This window comes from Sciurus vulgaris (assembly GCF_902686455.1).
Source record: "Sciurus vulgaris genome assembly, chromosome: 4".
NCBI lineage: Eukaryota > Metazoa > Chordata > Mammalia > Rodentia > Sciuridae > Sciurus > Sciurus vulgaris.
Genome location: NC_136464.1, coordinates 102,586,916 through 102,606,289, shown reverse-complemented (window position 1 = coordinate 102,606,289; position 19,374 = coordinate 102,586,916). Strand labels below are relative to the sequence as shown.

At 36.9% G+C, this 19,374-nt stretch overlaps 1 protein-coding gene across 5 annotated transcripts in view; it reads right to left on the bottom strand.

Annotated features, from left to right (window-relative positions):
• Positions 1–19,374, bottom strand: part of TNFRSF19 (TNF receptor superfamily member 19) — a 94,035-nt gene that overhangs the window by 59,204 nt on the left and 15,457 nt on the right. For all 5 annotated transcript variants that reach the window (XM_079138868.1, XM_079138867.1, XM_079138870.1 and 2 more), the window contains exons 2-4: positions 17,401–17,502; positions 15,331–15,441; positions 873–1,051 (exon numbers count right to left, since the gene is read on the bottom strand). In XM_079138868.1, coding sequence (XP_078994994.1) covers positions 873–1,051; positions 15,331–15,441; positions 17,401–17,469 — 359 coding nt within the window. In that variant the 5' untranslated portion in view covers positions 17,470–17,502. The remainder of the gene's footprint in view (positions 1–872; positions 1,052–15,330; positions 15,442–17,400; positions 17,503–19,374) is intronic.

Sequence of the window (19,374 nt, the reverse complement as noted above, 5' to 3'; positions counted from 1 at the left end):
TGAACTTGGGCTCCTCCTGCATCAGCTGCCTGAGTCACTGGGATTATAAGCATGTGCCACTGTGCCTGGCCTGTGGTTTCTTAAATATACCAGATTCATGTTCACCTTGGGGCCGCTCGCTAGATGTTGCCTCCTTCTGCACTCTTCTTCCCCACATACCTGCTTGGCTAATTGCCTCCACTACTTCAAGTCTCTGCTTAGATCTCACCTTTGCAATCAAGCTACCCTGATTCCCTAGGTGAAAACTGTAACTTGCTCACCCATCATTTGGGCATGCCTAATTGCCTTTATCTGCTTTAAATTCTTTTTTTCTCCATAGCAATTATCGTCTTCTATCTCTCTGTACACTTTCCTTCTTTATTTTTTTGCATTTTTAAAAACCCTATCAGGATATAAGCTCCATATGGGCAGGGATCTTTGCCATGTTATCTTCTGACATATCCCAAAGACCTGGAGTGGTGCCACCTAGTTACTTGGCTAATATCTGTTGAAACAGTGGTGCATATCTGTGATTACTAAGGAGGATGAATGCTTTCATATGATTACTAGCTATATGTGTCCTCTTTTGTGGGTTCCCTGCTCATTCCTTTGTCCAAGTTTTCTTTGTGATTTGTTTGTAGGAACTCCAGATTTTCATGCCACTGCTGCTTTGTCAGTATGCCTCTTCATTTGATTTGTAAGTAGTCAATGCATGGCATATGGTAGGCACTGAGAATTTAGTGGATGATGTTGAGACCAGAAGTCACATGCACTCTGCAAACATCTTTGGGCTAGTATCAGTGTGCATTCACATTTGGAAGGGAACAAGAGAAATGTCTTTGAAAACATGATTTAATTAAATAATAACAAGAATAAGAAATTGCCAGACTCACCCTGGCAGGCAATCCCCGCAGACGGCATCGCTGGTGACTGAACAATTGGCCTTCTGAAAGCGGTTCACCAGTGCACAGTCCAGACAAGGCTTGCACTTCTGGAAGCCCCAGTCCTCCTTGAACCTGTGCGGCCGGCATGTCACACACTGTGCATCCTCCCCATAGCCAAAGCCACATTCCTGTGGGGATTAACAGGCAATAGAAAGCTATTCAGACTTTGCAAGCGTGAAAAAGCAAAGATTGCTGGGATAAAATGAAGACCTGGTCTAATAATTACCAAGTGTCGCCCTTCCTCTATACAAAGGCAACCCTTTCAGCAAGTTCAAATGTGTCTTCCACTGCTAATAATCTCTCTTACTGCGGTAAGTATACTTAGTCATCCACTTTATTCAAGAAGCCATGAGCAAGTGAATAAGAAAAGGTCTCCCGGACTCCTACTGTGGCATTATTGTTAGCTTATGGCAGAATTATGGCACTTTCTTCTTTTCTAATTAAACCAGTCATGTGAATGTCCAGAAGCTAAAGCCAGTGAAATGTTCAGACACTTACTCACTTATCAAGGCAGAAAGTAAGTCCAACAAAATCAAGGGTGATATTCTCAAAAATGAAGATAACTGCATGAAGATTTCATAAGCTTACAAGCCTAGAGATTTATCCAGCACAGACCTCTTTGAAATGCTTAGCAATTTAATTTTTTTTGAAAGTGGAAAGAGTTTTACACATTTGTTAAAGCAATGTGAAATTCTTGTTCAGACAAAACTCTGTGGGACTAATGGTCTCAAGCTTCTCCAGATGTGGACATCATAATACAGCACTGTTTCCAAGGATGGCAAAACAATTGTCTCTTTGACCCACAGATGATCATTTCCACACATTCAAGAGTGAAATATATTATAGTATGGCATATAACATGATTACAATGCAGCCATAAAAACAATGTAGACGTGTTTTAAAAATGTTATAACATGAAATTAGAAGTAGGATCCCATTGACTACAAACATAATAACCCTATGCCCATGTTTCTTTTGTAGAATCATTTCCTAAAGAAAACCACTCCTTGCCTGTTGCCCTGTCAGAATTGTGTGCACTCTGTAATCTCTGCGGTCATGGCAATCCAATCTTCCTAATAATTTTGCTAATGTGCTATGAAAGGTAGAAAATTTGAGGATGCAGTGTAGATGAAATTAAATTGGGAATTGGTTGGACTCATGTCTCAAAGATAATGGTCCTTGATAATCTCCTAAGGAAAATTTGCCTCCAAATTTGAAGCTGGAAGGCCTTTGGAACTGTTTAAGAAGGAATCATATTTCACAGCTTTCTAGATTTTTAGTAGTCACATTAAGAATTGCATACAAATTAAAATGCTACCTATTAATTCTCAGCACAACCAATAAAATCTCAATTATGGAAAAAAAAAAACAAAAAAAAAACAAGTACTGACATTTAATCAGTGTTTATTCCAGGGCAAGAACTTTATACATACTTTCTCAATAAGTGAGGAACATTGTCATTATGCCCATTGTGTTGAAAGAGATGCAGTTCTGAAGAAGTGATATACCTTAAGTAAGGTATCAGGACCAGGATTTGAACCTACACCATTCAATTCCAGAGTCAGGCTCCATAACTGTTTCACTCTGGGGTCAGCTGGGTGCTTTATGTACATGCATTACATATACATAGGAAGATGTCTGAAAGATGACATACTTGTAACTCATTATTTGTACTTTGTGATGGGCAGTAAAATAAAAATAGGTATCAGCTTGAGAGTTGTATGAAGAACACCTTTGCAGAGAGGGGCTGGGTCAGACCAGGAACACTGAATAGATGAAATACAGGGGACGGGGCTCAGATAAAAAAAATCTCTTAGCGACTCGGTTTCCCCATCTGTAAACCATGGATGCTCAAATAGAAGTCCAAGCTAGTTCAAAATGCCCATTTTTCTATAAAATTTATATATTTTAAAATTTCTCCATCTATTCATATTTATATGCAAAACCAATTAAGCAATACCAGGTGATCAAAAATTTAAATCAAAATCAACTAAAGGATAGTACTGCTTGTAATCAGTTAAACTACTCAATAAAGGATACTGAATAATCACTTCAATCTAGGGTTTTTCACTAATTAACTCATTCACATTTTGGAAGAGCGACATCTTTTCTCCTCCTCTCAGTTACTCTGCCTGTCTTTCAAATAAATGCACATCTCGAACATGCACCACAAAGAGCTGGGGAGAAAAAAAGTGAAGGGTCAACCACCCTCTTAATCCTGAGTGCTCCTGCTACACAATGTTTTAAACCAAAGGCACAGACAGGAGAGAGAGAAAAGCAACATGAGTTGAAGAACTGACTCACAAATCAGAATTTCTTTAAAATTCCATAGGTGGAATTATAATTTTTTGTAATTCTGTAATAATTCATTGTTTGCAATGAAGAAAACGATAAAGGGATATTTATTCAAAAAGAATTTCTCTGGACCTGTGCTAGGTCTTTGCGGGGAGGTCATTGTTAAAGGCTTTGGTGCTTTGTACTGGGCATTGTAGCTCTGTGCTGGGACAGATGTGTGTTTTTGCTGAGCACTTTTGTTGCTGAGAGAGCTGTGAGCATGCAAAGGCTTTCTGTAAGCATAGAAGAGAGCCTCCCACACACAGTGTCTGGGATCAAAGCACAGTGCACGTGACGTGGGGGCTGCATTGTTCACATGCTAGGCATCCCCATGGCAGAGGCTCAGGCAAGAGCAGAGGGTTTCAAAATCATGCTTTGATCCTAGCAGTTTGGATGGCAAGAGACTCGTGTACAAGGTTACAACACGACAAAGAAGGAAGTGCAAAAAGGAAGAGTAGAAGAAGGACATAAAGAGAGAAATGAGGTACACAGAAGAAGAGGTACATTCACAGGGAGTAAACATGGTATGGAAATTTTTTTTTCAACTCAGGTTGATATAGAAGAAAAAACTATGTAGTTTCCTACATTGGATCCAAATATTTATGAGTTTTCATGCCAACTCTGCCACATTGGCTAAAAGTTACTCTGAGAACTCTCTGATCCTGAGGTTCTTTATCTATGAAATGATAATATCTGCCCTATGGGATTGTTTTGAAAAATAAATTGGAAAACATATAAACTCTACATCAAGCACAGAGTAGGCATCATTAAATAAGTTATAACCATGGTTATTTTGGATTTTCAATAAACCAATAAAACAACTTTACTGATTAAAGTATAATAAAGCTTCATTAGGGAACCTGGGGAATCTCCTGACCCCAATTTTCTTCTAGGTTACTTGAAACACCACTTTCCATCTATAATATTTTAATTGAATAAAAATAATTTTAAAATGAGTTGCAATCCCCCCCCCCCCCAGTACTGCATATTGAACCCACAGTCTTACTCAGTAGGCAAGAGCTCAACCACAGAGCTACATCCCAGCCTTTTATTTTTACTTTTAGATAGGATATCACTAAGTTGCCCAGGTTGGCCTTGAACTTGCAATCCCCCTGCCTCAACAAATTACAAATTTTTACTTAAAAAATGTAAATGGTACACAAAATACCTGAGTTTGACTTCATCAAGTCACCTGCTACATTGTGCTATTACACAAAAGACATGGTACCCTGTATCTACACAGATGCTTCTGCTGGCTTAATCCCTGCCAGGCAGTCCACCTTCACTCTTGGCTCCTACTAAGAGACTGCCTCCAACAATCCACTTTTTCTCTCCATGGGGAAACTAGAGAAGTGATCCAATTGGACATGAGTTTAAAATAAATATCAATAGGAATTTTGATAGTCTCATTTTTTTGAAAAAGAACAAAAATGTTACTGTAGAAGAAGCATTTATACCTATTTTTGGATTCCTGAATATATGCTAGAATTGTACATAAGGAACATTTGCACCAATGTGTTTTTGCCATACAATGTTCTGTGTTAATCACATGACATTATATTTGGTAGAATAAACATCTCATGAACTTTTTCTCCCCCATTCTACACTGGATTAAATGATATGTAGAAGTCAAAGTCAAGACTCCACACACTTCATATTTTGCCTTCATTATCTGGATATGAACTTACTATGTCTATTTAGAGTTCATGTGTTTTGATATCAACAGCAATAAATTTCACTGGGGTGGGTTTAGGTAAGGAATTGAGATAAAGCCTGCATCCAGGACTAGTAACAAAATAATAAAATTTATTGAGCCTATATCATACACTTTCCTGAATACTTTTAACAAAATAATAACATTCATTGAACCTATATCAAACGCTTTCCTGAATACTTTTATAGAGATGGCTTATTTGAGAGAATTTTATTTAAATCGTTTATTTATGTTTTTTAGTTATAGGTGAACACAATACCTTTATTTTTATGTGGTGCTAAGGATCGAACCCAGGACCCTGCTCATGCTGGGTGAGCACGCTACCACTGAGCCACAACCCCAGTCCATCATCTTATTTTTAAACTTATAGAAATAGCTTATAGTTAGTTCCTGACAGTCTAAGAAAGAAATGAAGGGACCATTCTACACATTAACTGGAAAGCTTGAATTGACTAGAAATTCAGAGAAGTTGTTTCCAAGGCATTAAAGTATAGTACAGTGTCCATAGCAGCAATCACTTTTCGAGTTGACTGTCATAATTCTAAAGCACCATAAATAGAGACTCTGTAATTATTTGTAATCTAGGCTATAAAGTAAACAGCATATAAATATTAAATTACCCCCAATATAAACGTCTGCTTTGATGTTTTTATTTCACTCAGTAAAACCAGGTGGTTAAAATGCCTTGAAATCTTCCACAGTAAGTCCAATAAATAAGTGAAAAAGAAGCAAAGCAGCTGAAAGGGAAACTCAGCAGCCTCCCATCTGCCACAATACTGGTTGGCACAGACTGTGCCTTTACAAACTTGAATCGTCTCCCTAGCGAGAGACTATTCCTTTTCCCTTTTTATTACTTTGTGTATTAAAAAGTACTACATGTACAAGATTAAGAAAGAAAAAAAAAAAAAAAAACCAGTACGCCCCTCTTCCCATCCCGAGTCCTAACTTCCTACTCGCTCCACACAGGCAAACACTGGTACCAGTTTTGGGGTAACCTGCAGAAATACCCTGTGTGCACACACATGCACATTTACCACACTGTTTTGCAGCTATTTTTTTTTTCCCACTGAACGCATCTTGGAGAGATTTCCCTATCAGCAAACGGAGAGAGTATGCCAGTATATCAATATAGCTGAATTTATTTCCCTAGAACTGAGCTGGGACAGAGAGGGAATTCATGTTTGATCAATTGTATTGGCATTGATCAGATGACCTAATTGTGTATCTAATGAAAACAGTTTCATTTTTTTTTTGTCTTTCCCCCATAATTTACAGATAGAAAGAGGTCATTTCCTCTATATTATTTATTGCAGCAGGCAAATAAGTCAGTCAGTAAGTAAATGAATAAGAGAATGAGATGGTTTGGGTTCAGCCTTTTAACAAAGATTCTCCTTGATCAAATTCCAGCCATGCTCCTCTGAGCCAGTTTTTCGTGGAACCTTATGCTCAAGAAGCCAGTTACCCAAGAATCCTGTCAAGTCGGTTTAGCCAGAACTCCCCCTCCTCCATATCTGGTTAGGTACCTCATCCTGGGGGAGACCTTCCCCCAGGAGACATTTGTTCTGGTCACCCAGGCCTGTCTTAGTAAGAATCCTCTTTGGTCAGTTTAGCCAAAATTCCCCCAACCCCTAATGCTTTCTTTCTAGTAATTTTCCATCCACTGAGCCTCAACCTGCTCCTTGGCTACAAATCCCCAATTTTCCATGCTGTATTCAGAGTTGAGCCCGGTTCTGTACTAAGGTCTATCCCCCCTATAGCAACAGTCCTGAGTAAAATCTATTTTGCCACATTATTTTCTATCTCTGGGTGTTTTGGACATTTTCCAGGTTGCACTGGAGTTCTTCTCTTCATTTCATAAGAAAGGATGGGAGGGGCAGATGAGGGAATGGAAGAGAAAAGAAGGGAGAGGAAAAGTAAGTCATCACTGGTCTAGGTTTGAATTAGATATACTGTTTCATTTTTGTGGAGTATGGACTACCATTAATATCAATGGCAGAAATGCATCTTAGCTTTAACATACCTTAGTCTTTATTTTTGAGATTATGACATGGTATCTAAAGAGCTCAAAGGAAATAGCTAGCACTGCCCCAAATCCCTGATAAGATTTTTTTATGAATAAATTTTCAGTTCAGAAAAATATACACATATGTTAAATAATAATGCAATGAAAAAAACTATTGTTTGAGGGCCTTACTTCCTAAAATCAGAAGGGAGCAATCCTTGGTGTCTGAAGCTGCTCTCCATTTTCCTCCCTCAAAAGTCTGTCACTTTCCCTGACTCACAATAGGCCAGTGAGTGAGAAGTAAGTGCTGCTGAGTAAACAAACGGATATACAAATATTGTTTAAGGCAGCATTTCCTAAAGACTGACTTTATTTTTATAATTCTGGGGAGCAAAACATGTGAAGCCCACAGGAGTCGCTCCTGCTTGGTCAGGCCAAACAGTCCTCCTGGGCTGCGGGGTGGTGGGATGGGTGGGGTAGGAAGCGGGTGCTGGGTGGAGCTGGGGTGAGCAGCCTTCCTTATCTTGGTTCTGGATCCAGCTGGGCTGCTACCACCCCAGCTGGCGGCAGCAGTAGCTCTGTCACTAAGCCCAAGATTTTGAAGCCACATTTGGTGGCTGTCCAATAACAAAATGACTCAAAGAAAACAGTCCCCAAATCCCCTTTTCTCTTTTCTCCCTCTGTAAATCCAGCACTTAACAGAAATATAAGTTGGTCCCACCTAGGTGGTGAATATACAGTTTCCTTGCACCATGGTGGAGAAACCCATGGACCCCCAACATTTAGGATTTACATCTGGGGTCTTGGGTCAAATGCACTATTTATTTGTACAGCCAATATGTTATTAACTTTGGTTCTCTGAACTTTAAAAGTTAAACATTAAATTCCACATTTGGATGGGAAAGAAATTATTTGTGGAGAAAATCTAGGGCACACAAATGGAAATGACAAATTAGATTTATGTGGCCGGTACTTAGAAATCAACTTTTTAATTTCCTTTAATAAAACAACACCAAAGAGATATTTCCCCCCACCTTATGAAAATCTGTAGCGGAGTTTTTTAAAGAAAAATGACAAGTGAGAGCTTGTTAATATCTGCCAAACATCCCTAGGCTTGATCAAGTGTCATTAAACATAAATAAAGTGAGCAACGCTGTAATTAAGTGGCAGAAATAAATCTTTTTTTTTTAAATGCTTGCAAATTATGTGGGCTTTTGGTGACTTTCTTCATATGAATAAAAACTTTTCAAACATCAGACATCTTTAAAAATATGAAGTTGGACACGTACCCTGTGGAGGAAAGTATATTGTTGTTTACAAGAGTTAATTTTTTCACATTAACCAAAGTCATCCCAATAATTGGTTAGAAAAGCTTACTTTGAAAACCATGCCAGAGGCTTGAAGCCTGTTTCAAGTGGTTCATGCAAAAACTCGTTTCCTGATTTACTGCTGTGAAGCGATCATGTTAAAAGCACACTGTTGGCATTAACACCGTGAGGAGGAGGGGCGGCGGCTTGGCGCATTCTAGGCAGTGAGAATTAAAAGGCTAATGCGGTTACTTTGGGAAAACAAAAATCATCCTCTCCCACATATCCCAAAGCTAGGTTTATTTTCAAGAGCTGAAAAGATGCCCAATGGCTGAGTAACGCTCTGGGGCACATTTATGGTTCAAAATACCCACCAGGTGCTACTTAAGGAGCAAGGTAGACGATGTCTTGTCATTTCTGACTCTGAAATCCGGAAAATATTCTCTATCATCTTTATTATAAACTTTCAACAATGGAATTCTGTAGTGGAAGAGAAATAAAGTAAACATGGCCCAATGGGACAAAATCCTCCATACTCTGAATGGCTCAGTGACCTGTCATATATTTTTCCAAAAATACTATAAAGCTAACCATTTATTAAGCTGAATGACTAAATGAGAGGGAAGATGTTTGGGGCTTTCAGGGAAGCAGACTGGGAACCAAATTAGCTAAAGTGATGAGACTGTTCAAAATGCCACAGGGGAACATCATCTGGTGTGAGCAGTGTGGAGGAGTGGAAACAGATGGGTGTCAGTGTCCAGGAACTGGGAGGACAAGGGAACTTGGGGAGAGGAAGGAGAGGAAGAAAGTGGTCAGAAAGGCAACTTCACCTTACACATATGTTAGGCCGTCATAATTTGGATATTTCTGTTTAAGGAGCCAGAATTTCTGGAAGAAGATTCATCATTCTAGAGCTCCACCATCCATCCAATTCACTAGCCCTAACCTCATAGGGGCTTTCCTTAAGTTTCATCAATTAAAATTAAATATAGTTAAATATCCAGTTTCTCAGTGGCACTGGCTAGTCACATTTCAAGTGTTGATGGCCACAATGGCCAATGAATCCCATAATGAATGGCAAAGACATAGACCATCATGGCAGACAGTTCTAGTTGATGGTAATATACTGGAGAAGCATCAAAATAAGAAAGATCATTACCCTCAAGTGGCCTTACAACTCCCCAACTCTGGCACTATTTCTAGCAGCAGCAATGCACGCATCAATTAATTCCTTCATGTCTGTTTTCCCATCTATAAAATGGGAGTGATTATAGTCCCTATTTAAAATGTGTGGTGTAAGGATTCCATCGTTTAATATACAAAGATCACACAGATAGTACTTGGCTCATTATAGTAAAAGTCAGTGAGTCTCTTTTGGATGCATGGTATGTATTGTGATTGAATGATACCTATGATGGCATAACAACTAAAGACATATTTGGGAGAGTCCGTTTTGTTATGTTAAGAGATATCTTTTAGATGAACCTAACCCAATGTCCAGGTTTTGTGAAAGGTTCAAATCAGTAATCTAAAAAAAGTGGCCAAAGTAGGAGAGAGTATCAATGCACATAACCAATGTACTTCCAGAGTTGAAGCTGCTATGCAGACTTCTCACTGTCTAATAAATGAAAGGAGGCCAGAGATCCACTGACCAAACGCAGCAGGTGTGCCAAGGACACACTGTCTCCAGGAATGCTATTCCAATGCCCCAATGACATGTCTTAGATGGTAAAACCTAACTAACAATGGGCAAGGTAACCTAGACATCTCAAGAAAAAATAGAATTGAATGCCTTCCAAAGAAAATAATAATTAGGAGTAATAAAACCACAGATGGAAAGTATAACTAGGTCGGCTTACCCAGAGCATTTCCAAGCTTTAGTTTTAAGACACAGATACATGTTTGCAACGTAAAGAACTTCATGACCTAGAAGTATGCTGTTAGAGACCTAGACACCTGGTATTAGGAAACAGAGAGTTTAGTAATAGAGTGAAACAAGTAAAACAGGAATGTCAGCATGAAGGGTGTCTGAAGGCTCTTATGTCTGGTGAAAATGCACCCCCACCCCTTTTCCCTAAAAATAAAGAAAACTTTAGTTGTGGATATCAATAATTTGGTCTGGCTTTTCTATTTTTCATAACCAACTTTAGAATGTTTTCTGTTTACTGTGTCTTCAAAGTTTCAAGCGCCAAAGATAACCAAAATTGTAAGCCTCAGTTAAAAATGCAAGGACTCTCAGACTCACTGCTTCATTACAAATTAAAAGGTAGCCCTACAAATTATATGCTCAACATTCCAAATTAAGAAATACATATATGCATATGTATATAATTTATAAATAAAGTTTTCTAAACATATATTAGTCCTAGTAAAAAAAATAAAATTTCCCTCAATATCTAAAGCTTGGAATTGATTCTTAGCTTGTAAAATATATTTGTTAATTTAAGTGATTATCTGATTTTCATATACTCCTAGCTTTTCTTTTGACTGGAAGATGTATGCAATTGTTAGAAACTGAAAAGTACTTTGGAAAGAAGACTGCAATTTAATGATGGACTATGTAGAGCTTTCTAATTCCTAAGTAATTGCTTACAAAAACTCAAGCTCTTTGCCTTGATCAGTTAATTGAGAAATAAAAATATTAATATTATTTCTAGGTTGCATCTTAGAGCACGAGCCAGGTTCAATTGCTAATTTTATTTACTGTGAGCTAAAAACCAAGATTAAAGACTTTGCAAAACATACTATTCATACTATACACAAATTCATTAGTTTTTATATTACTGGATTTAACTGTTACCTTTTTTTTCCCCCATAAAAATAACCTGAGGTTGATTGACTTGTTCACTCCTTGGGTAAAAAGTACCATGCGTCTGTCAGGAGCTGGCCTAATAATCTTAGTAGGGAGGAGAAGCTGGGTGATCTCCATTGCTGCCCACAAGGTGGACATGCAATAACATGGTACACCTCTGTTCATCAGAGTTGCACCAGCAGAATTGTCAGGCCTGCTGCATTTTCATTGCTACCAACATAATATGGTTGAATGGCTGTTTGGGTATTTAGGGAAAGGTGAGAACCAGGGAGAAATATTTCTTCTGGATATCCATGGAATATGAAATACAGAAACTATTATGAATGATGTTCTCAGAAAATAGATTTTTAAAATATTTTTTTAAAACTTTCTTTTTTTGAGACAGAGCCTCATTAAGTTGCCCAGGCTGGCCTCCAACTCACAATCCTCTTGCCTCAGACTGCTAAAGAGCTAGAATTACAGGTACTGGCTACTGAACCCACCTAAGACCTCATTTTTTTAAAGCAGAAAGAGGTTCACAGAAAAAGGAAGGTACAAAGACATTCTATGTATTTGCTAACCTGCTCCTCCTCCCACATACATAGCCCCATTCATTATTAACATCCTGCACCAGAATGGTGTATCTGTTAGTATCCATGAAGACATAACTATCACCTAAATTCCATCATTTACATTAGGATTCAGACTAGGGGTAGTGCATTTTATGGGTTTGAACAAATGTTCAAATACAAAGTATTTTTGCTGCCCCCCAAATCCTGTGTTCTGCCTATTCATCTATTCCTTCCCTTTGTATCTGAAAAGTACTGATCTTTTTACTGTCTCCTTAGTTCTGCCTATGAATGTCCTACAGTTGGAACCATATAGGTCTTTTTTAGATTTTGCTTACTTGTATACACTTAAGGTTACTCCATGTCTTCTCATGGCTTGGCAGCACACATCTTTTTTGTTATCAATTTTTGTTTTATTCTGCTGTGGTCTGAGAACAGGTATTACATGATTTCTATTCTTTTAAATTTGTTAAGGAGTATTTAATGACAAAATGCAGTATAACTTGAATTTTACATGTGAGCTTGAGATGAATGTGTATTTTGCTGGTGTTAGATGAAGTTGCCTATAGATGTCAATTATATCCAGTTGATTGATGGTGCTGCTAACTTCAGCTATGTCCTTAAGTGACAATCTGCCTGCAGAATTTGTCCATTTCTGTTAGAGGGGTGGTGAAGTCTCCATCTATAATAGTGGATTCGTCTATTTCTCCTTATACTTCGATTGGTCTTTATTTCTTCTTCAGTTTTGAAGGATAATTGCATGGGATACAGAATTCTAGATTGGGGGTTATTTTCTCTCAACACTTCAAATACTCCACTCTACTCTCCTCCTGCTTGCATGTTCTCTGAGAAGTCAGATGTCATTCTCATCTCTGCTCCTCTGTAGGTAAGGGTTTTTTCCTGTAGCTTCTTCAGGATTTTTTTCTTTAATTTTTGTTCTTCTTATAGTTTGAAAATGGTATGCCTGTGTACAGGTTTTTTGGTATTTATTTTTCTTGGTGTTCTCTGACCTTCCTGGATCTCTGGTTTGGTGTCTGATATTGATCTGTAAAAATTCTGAGTCATATTGTTCTAAATATGTCTTCTGTTCCTTTCTCTCTTTGTTCTCTTTCTGGTATTCCCAAGATGCATGTTCATACCTTTTGTAGCTGTACTACAGTTCTTGGAAATTTTGTTCTTTTTTCTCAAACTTTTAACTTTTAGTTTTAGACGTTTCTATTGATAAATCTTCAAGCTCAGAGATTCTTTGTTTAGCAATATCCAGTTTACTTATAAACCCATCAAAGGCCTTCTTCATATATGTTAGTGTCTTAGATCTCTAACATTTCTTTTTGATTCTTTCTAAGGATGTCCATGTCTCTGGTTACACTTGCCATCTATTCTTGCATAATGTCTATTTTATTCATTACAGCTCTTGTCATATTAGTCATAATTGCTTTGAATTCCCTGTCTAATAATTCCAGCATCTCTGCTGTGTTTGATTCTAATGCTTGCCCTCTTGCTTCAAGTTGTGCTTTCTGCCTTTCAATATGTCCTGTAGTTTTTTGTTAAAATCCATATCTGATGTACAGGGTAAAAGAACTACTATAAATAGGGCTTGGGTGTTGTGGAGATAAGGCAGGAAGGGAGGGGAAGCATTCTATTATATCTGTGATTAGGTCTCAGTTTTTTGGTAGCCCTGTGCCCTGGACCTCGAAGTTCATAAGTATTTCAAGTTTCTCACACTCCACCCCATTGTGGGACACAAAGGACAGAGTGGGCTGGAATTGAGTATTTCCTTTCTCCCAGGTCAGTTGGGCTCTGATAAAACTCTAGCAAGTTACCCTCTGGGTTTACTAGTTTCTCTCCAGGAGGGGCCTTCTTAAGAACATAGTACTATGCTATACTTTCAAAATTGTACCTTTCCCTCTTCCCGTGTTGGAAGAATGAAGTGATTTTTCTGATATTTACTGTGAGACTCTGATTACCTTGGGTGTAAAACAAAAGCACGTAGGTCACTCTATGACTGGCTTTCTCTAGAGTTTTGAACTCTCAGATTTTTCCACACCTAAGCTCTGGCAATTTGTTCATTAAGTTTAGGTTTTCCTGCACTAGTACTGGTGCCAGAGGAGCTTTCTGCTACTGTGTATTGTGGTTCTCTGTATCTCCCCGTCTAGGGACAGTCAGTTTTCCTGTGAACCCGCTTCTCACAGATCTTAAAAGAACTGTTTTTTAGAACTAATTTTTCAGCATGTTCATCTTTTATACAAGCTCTTTACATGTGGGACTATGAATCAGAAAAATGATTTTGTTTTTCATTAAAAAAATTAGGGTTGATTGGATCTTCGTCTTCTGGTCTAATTATTTTAAGACTATATTCTTCAGATTCAAAGGATAAAGGTATGAGAACAACCTCTTAGAAATAATTTACTAATCTCTTAGAATCTGGAAGGTTTCATTAGGACTTCACAGAGATTTAGGAAAAGAAGAGGCTTTTTCAGGAATAGAAACATCATTGTTTATTTTCTTCTTGCTCCTATGGCATTTTTAACTACTGATACTAGTAAGTAGGTCTGCTACAATTGAATCTTTCCCCATCCAACCTGGTAAAACCTATGTCTCAAAATGCAAGTTACTGCAATCACTAGGGATTGAAAAATATCTATTGAGATGCCATAATTAACTGTCACAGGGAGCTTGAAGGTCAGCAGTTTCAATCCAAATATAATAGCCCAAGATACCACCACTTTAACACAACAACCAGAGAGAAAAGCCATCTACCAGGACCTACTTGTGGAATGCATGTTTTTTTGTTTCCTGCTGTTTATAGATCATTGATCAAAAATCTATGAATGACAAGACTCAACTTTAAATAATGGTAATCCTAGAGGAAAAGAACTTTAAATTAAAAAAAAAAAACAAAACTATTGTCTCTTTTCTAGCAGGAAGGCTTTGATGTTTTACTTAGAACAAAACATTACATCAATTCTTCACAACCAGTAACATCTTCAAAAGATCAAAGAAATGAAGCAAATGAATATCCAGCTCGAAGAAGCAAGACTGTGAAATATGTAAGCCCTGCAATAACTCACTGTTTCTTAATAAATAGCGGTTAAAATGAACATATTAAAGTGCTTCTGGAAGTAATATACCCTCAGAGTAGTGAGATTAATAATACTTGAGTCGTCAAACGAATGTTTCAAAATGCTGGTTTGGAAAAGAACTGCTACCTTGGGGCATTTTTACTAAGGCAACACTGGGCTATTCCCTGACGAGCAATGGTAACACTCAGTTTAAGAAAAAGAAGCCCCAGTAAATGGCAACATTACCATTTTTCTGTTATCAATGCCTTAAGTTTTAAAGGGAATATTGATTCTTTTTAATTAACCCCTAAAGACCTTGAAAATGTAATTCTTTCAATGAAACTCTATAAACAATTACATAACCCAATAACATTTGTCAAATTCTAAGTTTTAGATCCTATTTATCTCAGTAAGGCACATGAATCAGAAGTATTAAAAGGGGAATTGTATAATATTTGACTAAATGACATAATGAACCAAGAATTCTGTCATAGTATCCAAAATGTCACTAATAATTAACTAAAATAATTTAGTTTAAAGAATGCATTTTAAAAAAATAATAATAATAAAAAAAATAATGCATTTTACAAACACAGATATACAACTTTACCACAAATCCAGTATGTACCTTAGACAACTCCATGCCTGGCCCACACTGTTTGCAGAGAACACAATTTCCAGACTGGTCCCGGAATTCTTGTTGTCTACAGTCTCCGGTTTCACAAATCACTTTACATGACTGGGAAGAAAATGTTTCACAAATGTTATCTTAAAGTACTTTTATTATATTATTTTCAAGAAAGAAATAATATCTTCAGCATTAGTCACATAATTGCTTAGTGTAAATATCAACTTGGAGTGAGGTCGATTTAATTTTTACTTTAAGAAGAAAAACTACTTTCTAAGTGAGTTAGTGAAACAAGTAAAATCAATAAGCCTAATAATTATTCTCTGTATTCCAGAGAATATTCATTCATTCCATAAATAGGGTGTCTCTTTTTCTTGGAATTAACTATTTCCTCTGATATCCTTCTGAGGTCTCAGGATAAAAATGATCTAGGGGATGTTGTCTTTTCTAAGATGACATATTAAAGAATAGCTCTGAAGAGACCCAAGGTCCTTTTGCTACCTAAAAAAAAATTTGAATAAAATAACCAACTTTTTTGACCTTCAAGAAATATAAACATACTCAAGTATAATATGACAATCAAGTATAAAGTGACAATCATGAGACCAGTAAAATGCTTGATGATGTTGGTTGTGGTGGTGTAAACAACAACAGTGGCCAAACTCTCTGAATTCGTCAAAGCAAAAGCACTACCTAAATATGAACTTATGTCCTTACTGATCATACAAAGTCATTTCCTGGGACCTAGCAATATACTTGGTTCATAGACTAGGTCTTAAATGAAATAATCATACTTTGGCAAAAACAAAGAATATGAGTCATATTCCAAAATAAGCTTTTTTCCCTCTTATTTTACCAAAAAATAAGTTCACTTTATTTCTATCATCCTTCAAAAATGTATTTACCTGCTTCTTAACAGGTAATATTTTATGAAAAGTATTGGTATCAATATCATCTCAGGATTGGTCAGGACATTCAGTCCAGTCTCTTATCCTAAATAGGACTGCAATTGGCTATAATTTTGTTTTTCTAAATGAAAATGAAAACCTTAGGGAGTACTGTGGGAATAGACACTGTTGTGTCTAATACCTGTCACACATAGGTGCACAGAAAATTGTTTTTGATGCTTACGATAATGAGTGATCATTCCCTTAAAACATCCCTACCAAGCAGAAATATCTGTAATGATATCTACCAGACTCCTTAAATAAAGTCAAGTCTGATCTCCAGATCCAGTGGAGGGGAGAGTTTGAAGTGATAGTTGGGACTAGAAATTCTTGGGGGCTAAAGGTCCAATATCTCGTCCTCTCTTAACTCCACCTTACTACCATTCTTGGTAGACTGATTTTACTTAAGAGTAGGAATTTTCCCTTTTTTCTAGAGAGACTGTGATCTCTTTGAGAAAGATATTCTACAAACTCCCTCCTAGGCTATTTCTTCAATGTTTAACAACTTTAATGAACAGAAAGGAACCTTACATCTACATAGATTCCAGCCCCAATTTGATCCCATTTCCTCTTACTTTGTCTTCCAAGCTTTAGGTACTGTGCTCAATGTAAATAATTCTCGCTATTTTTGTATAACCTTGTTATATCTTAAGATTAAATAAATTGAATACCTTCATATCTTTTGTCACACTTTTAAACATTAAAATTCTCTATATGCCTTTAATACTTTTTGAAACCAAGATGGATATAAATACCTATACCAAAACAATAATTTAAAAAATCCATTCTAAAGTATTCATAAATTGTAAGTCAAGGACTCCAAGTTAGAATTTATGGTCTCATTGGAGTCTAGGATGTGTTAGAGATAGGTCCCATAAATCTGAGATAATGTCATTATCCTACTGCTATAAGTAACAGCAATTATTGACTTCACTGAAGTTTAAATAAAATAATTTCAATACTTATTATAAATCTCACAGCTTAGCAGCACTTTCATTTATTAATCAAATGCAAAAATGATCAAATGCCATTTGAAAGAAAGGAAAATAATATGGAATCAGAAATAGAAAATCATCTTACATGAATCTTTCACTACATTCTTAAGAAAGGAAAGTTTACTTACCAAACAGCCTAGTAAAAGTGTAATGGTGAAGAATGTTTTCTCTTGGTCTAGTAGTACTTTTAAAGCCATTGCTCTTATCAAATGTATTTATCCTGAAGAATTCTAAATCAAAGGTAAGAAAGATACAGTTAATATCAAAAGCTTTAGTGACTATGCTCTGTATTTACTATATAAATTCTACCTTTCTATAGGTGTAAGCTACTAAATATAACTTAGGTTTTAAAAGGAATCACTTTTTAAAAAGATACAATAGACAATATGTAATTCTTTAAAATTTAAAATTTAGATAATGAGAATGGTACTGTGCTTACCTACATATTACACACAAAACTCCTACTGATGAATTCTTAGGTTATACCAGCCATTATTTTCTACCCAGGTCTTTTCAGTGTTCAATCTTCTTCATCCAGAAGAGAATTAACATTCAAACAGTGATTTATAAACCTTTCATTTATATGAGGTCAGGCAGTGCCAACAGGATAATAACTGTGATAAAATAACAACACTTGCTAAGCACTGTGAGCCAGATGCTATTTTAGCATGCTAGCTTATTTAATCCTTGCAACGACTTCTTTCCATTTTAGAAATGGGAAAACTGAGGCGGCAAGAGGGCTAGATAACCTGCCAAGATCATCCTGCTAGTAAGAGTTAGATGTGGATCTGGATGTAAACCCAGGTGGGTGGCTCTTGGGTCCCTGTTCTTACATCTACTGGGTCACATACACCCTGCAATAACAATGGGCTCCATTGAATAAAATCACTATGCTTGGATCTTGGAAGCTTCATTTCACCACAGAGCAGACAGTTAAGACTGAGCATTTGTAAATTCTTCCCCAAAGCAGTACAATGCAAAATATGTACTGGCAGAAAAATAAGGATTCATTTTGAAACTTGTAGAAGTCACTTCTAAGTGATGCAGTAAGAGGCAATGACCCAACATTTCAAATAAAAGATAAACCCAGCCTCTTGATTTTTACCCGCAGTGATCTAAAACACAAAAACAAATCTGGATTTGTTCACAAATACAAGAGTTCAAGAGAAGACATTAAAAATAAATAAGGGAAGCCTCATCTGGTGGCCCCATTTATCAGGTAGAGAAACAATGGTTTCTTCTAAAGTGAACTCTTCCTAAACTTACAAGAGGACCCAGCAATCATCTGATTACTTGGAAAGAAATGAGAGCAGAGAACCAGAGAATCAGAACAATGGGTCAAAGAGCTCAAGGAAAACAATAACAAAAACAACAACAGAGGAATCCATGCCAGGCAGACCCCTGTCAGCTGTTCTGAGCAGCCACCCAGGGCTGAGCCTGCAGGCTAACCCGGAGTGCCAGACCCAGAGGAATCATTTCAGCTGCCTCAGCAGGTCACATTGGCAGGCCAGTGAGAATCACTTTACATTTGTTGAATGAATGGTCCATTTTGAGTGAATCTAAACTTTTTCAGTTTCTTGGTGGTAGCTTTGTCTCTCCTGGCATATCTCAAGGTCTTCTGGCAACTACCCAACCTTGTACCTTCCTGCCTGTGTAGAAAAAGGGTTGGGGTGGGTGAGCTGGTTAAAAGATAAAAATCACATTCTATGAAACATGTATTTAAGGTTATCTCTTTCTGGACATGGTCCTAAATGTTGAAAATTTTCATTTCTAAAAGTTAAAAGCTTCTAACTATATAAGATTAAAAGTAATATGGGAAAAGGGTACTTGGGTTGATTATACCTTTTCTGAAATGCTTAGGACCAGAAGTGTTTCAGATTTCAGATTTTCTGGGATTTGGGAATATTTGCATATATGCAATGAGATATTTGGGGGATAGGGCCCCAGTTTATACAATAAATTAATTTATGTTTCCTATATACCTATACAGATAGCCTAAAGGTAATTTTTAATAATATTTTTAATAATTTTGTACATGAAAGAAAGTTTCAGCGTGGAATTTTCCACTTGTGGTGTCACGTTGGCACTCCAAAGAGTTCAGA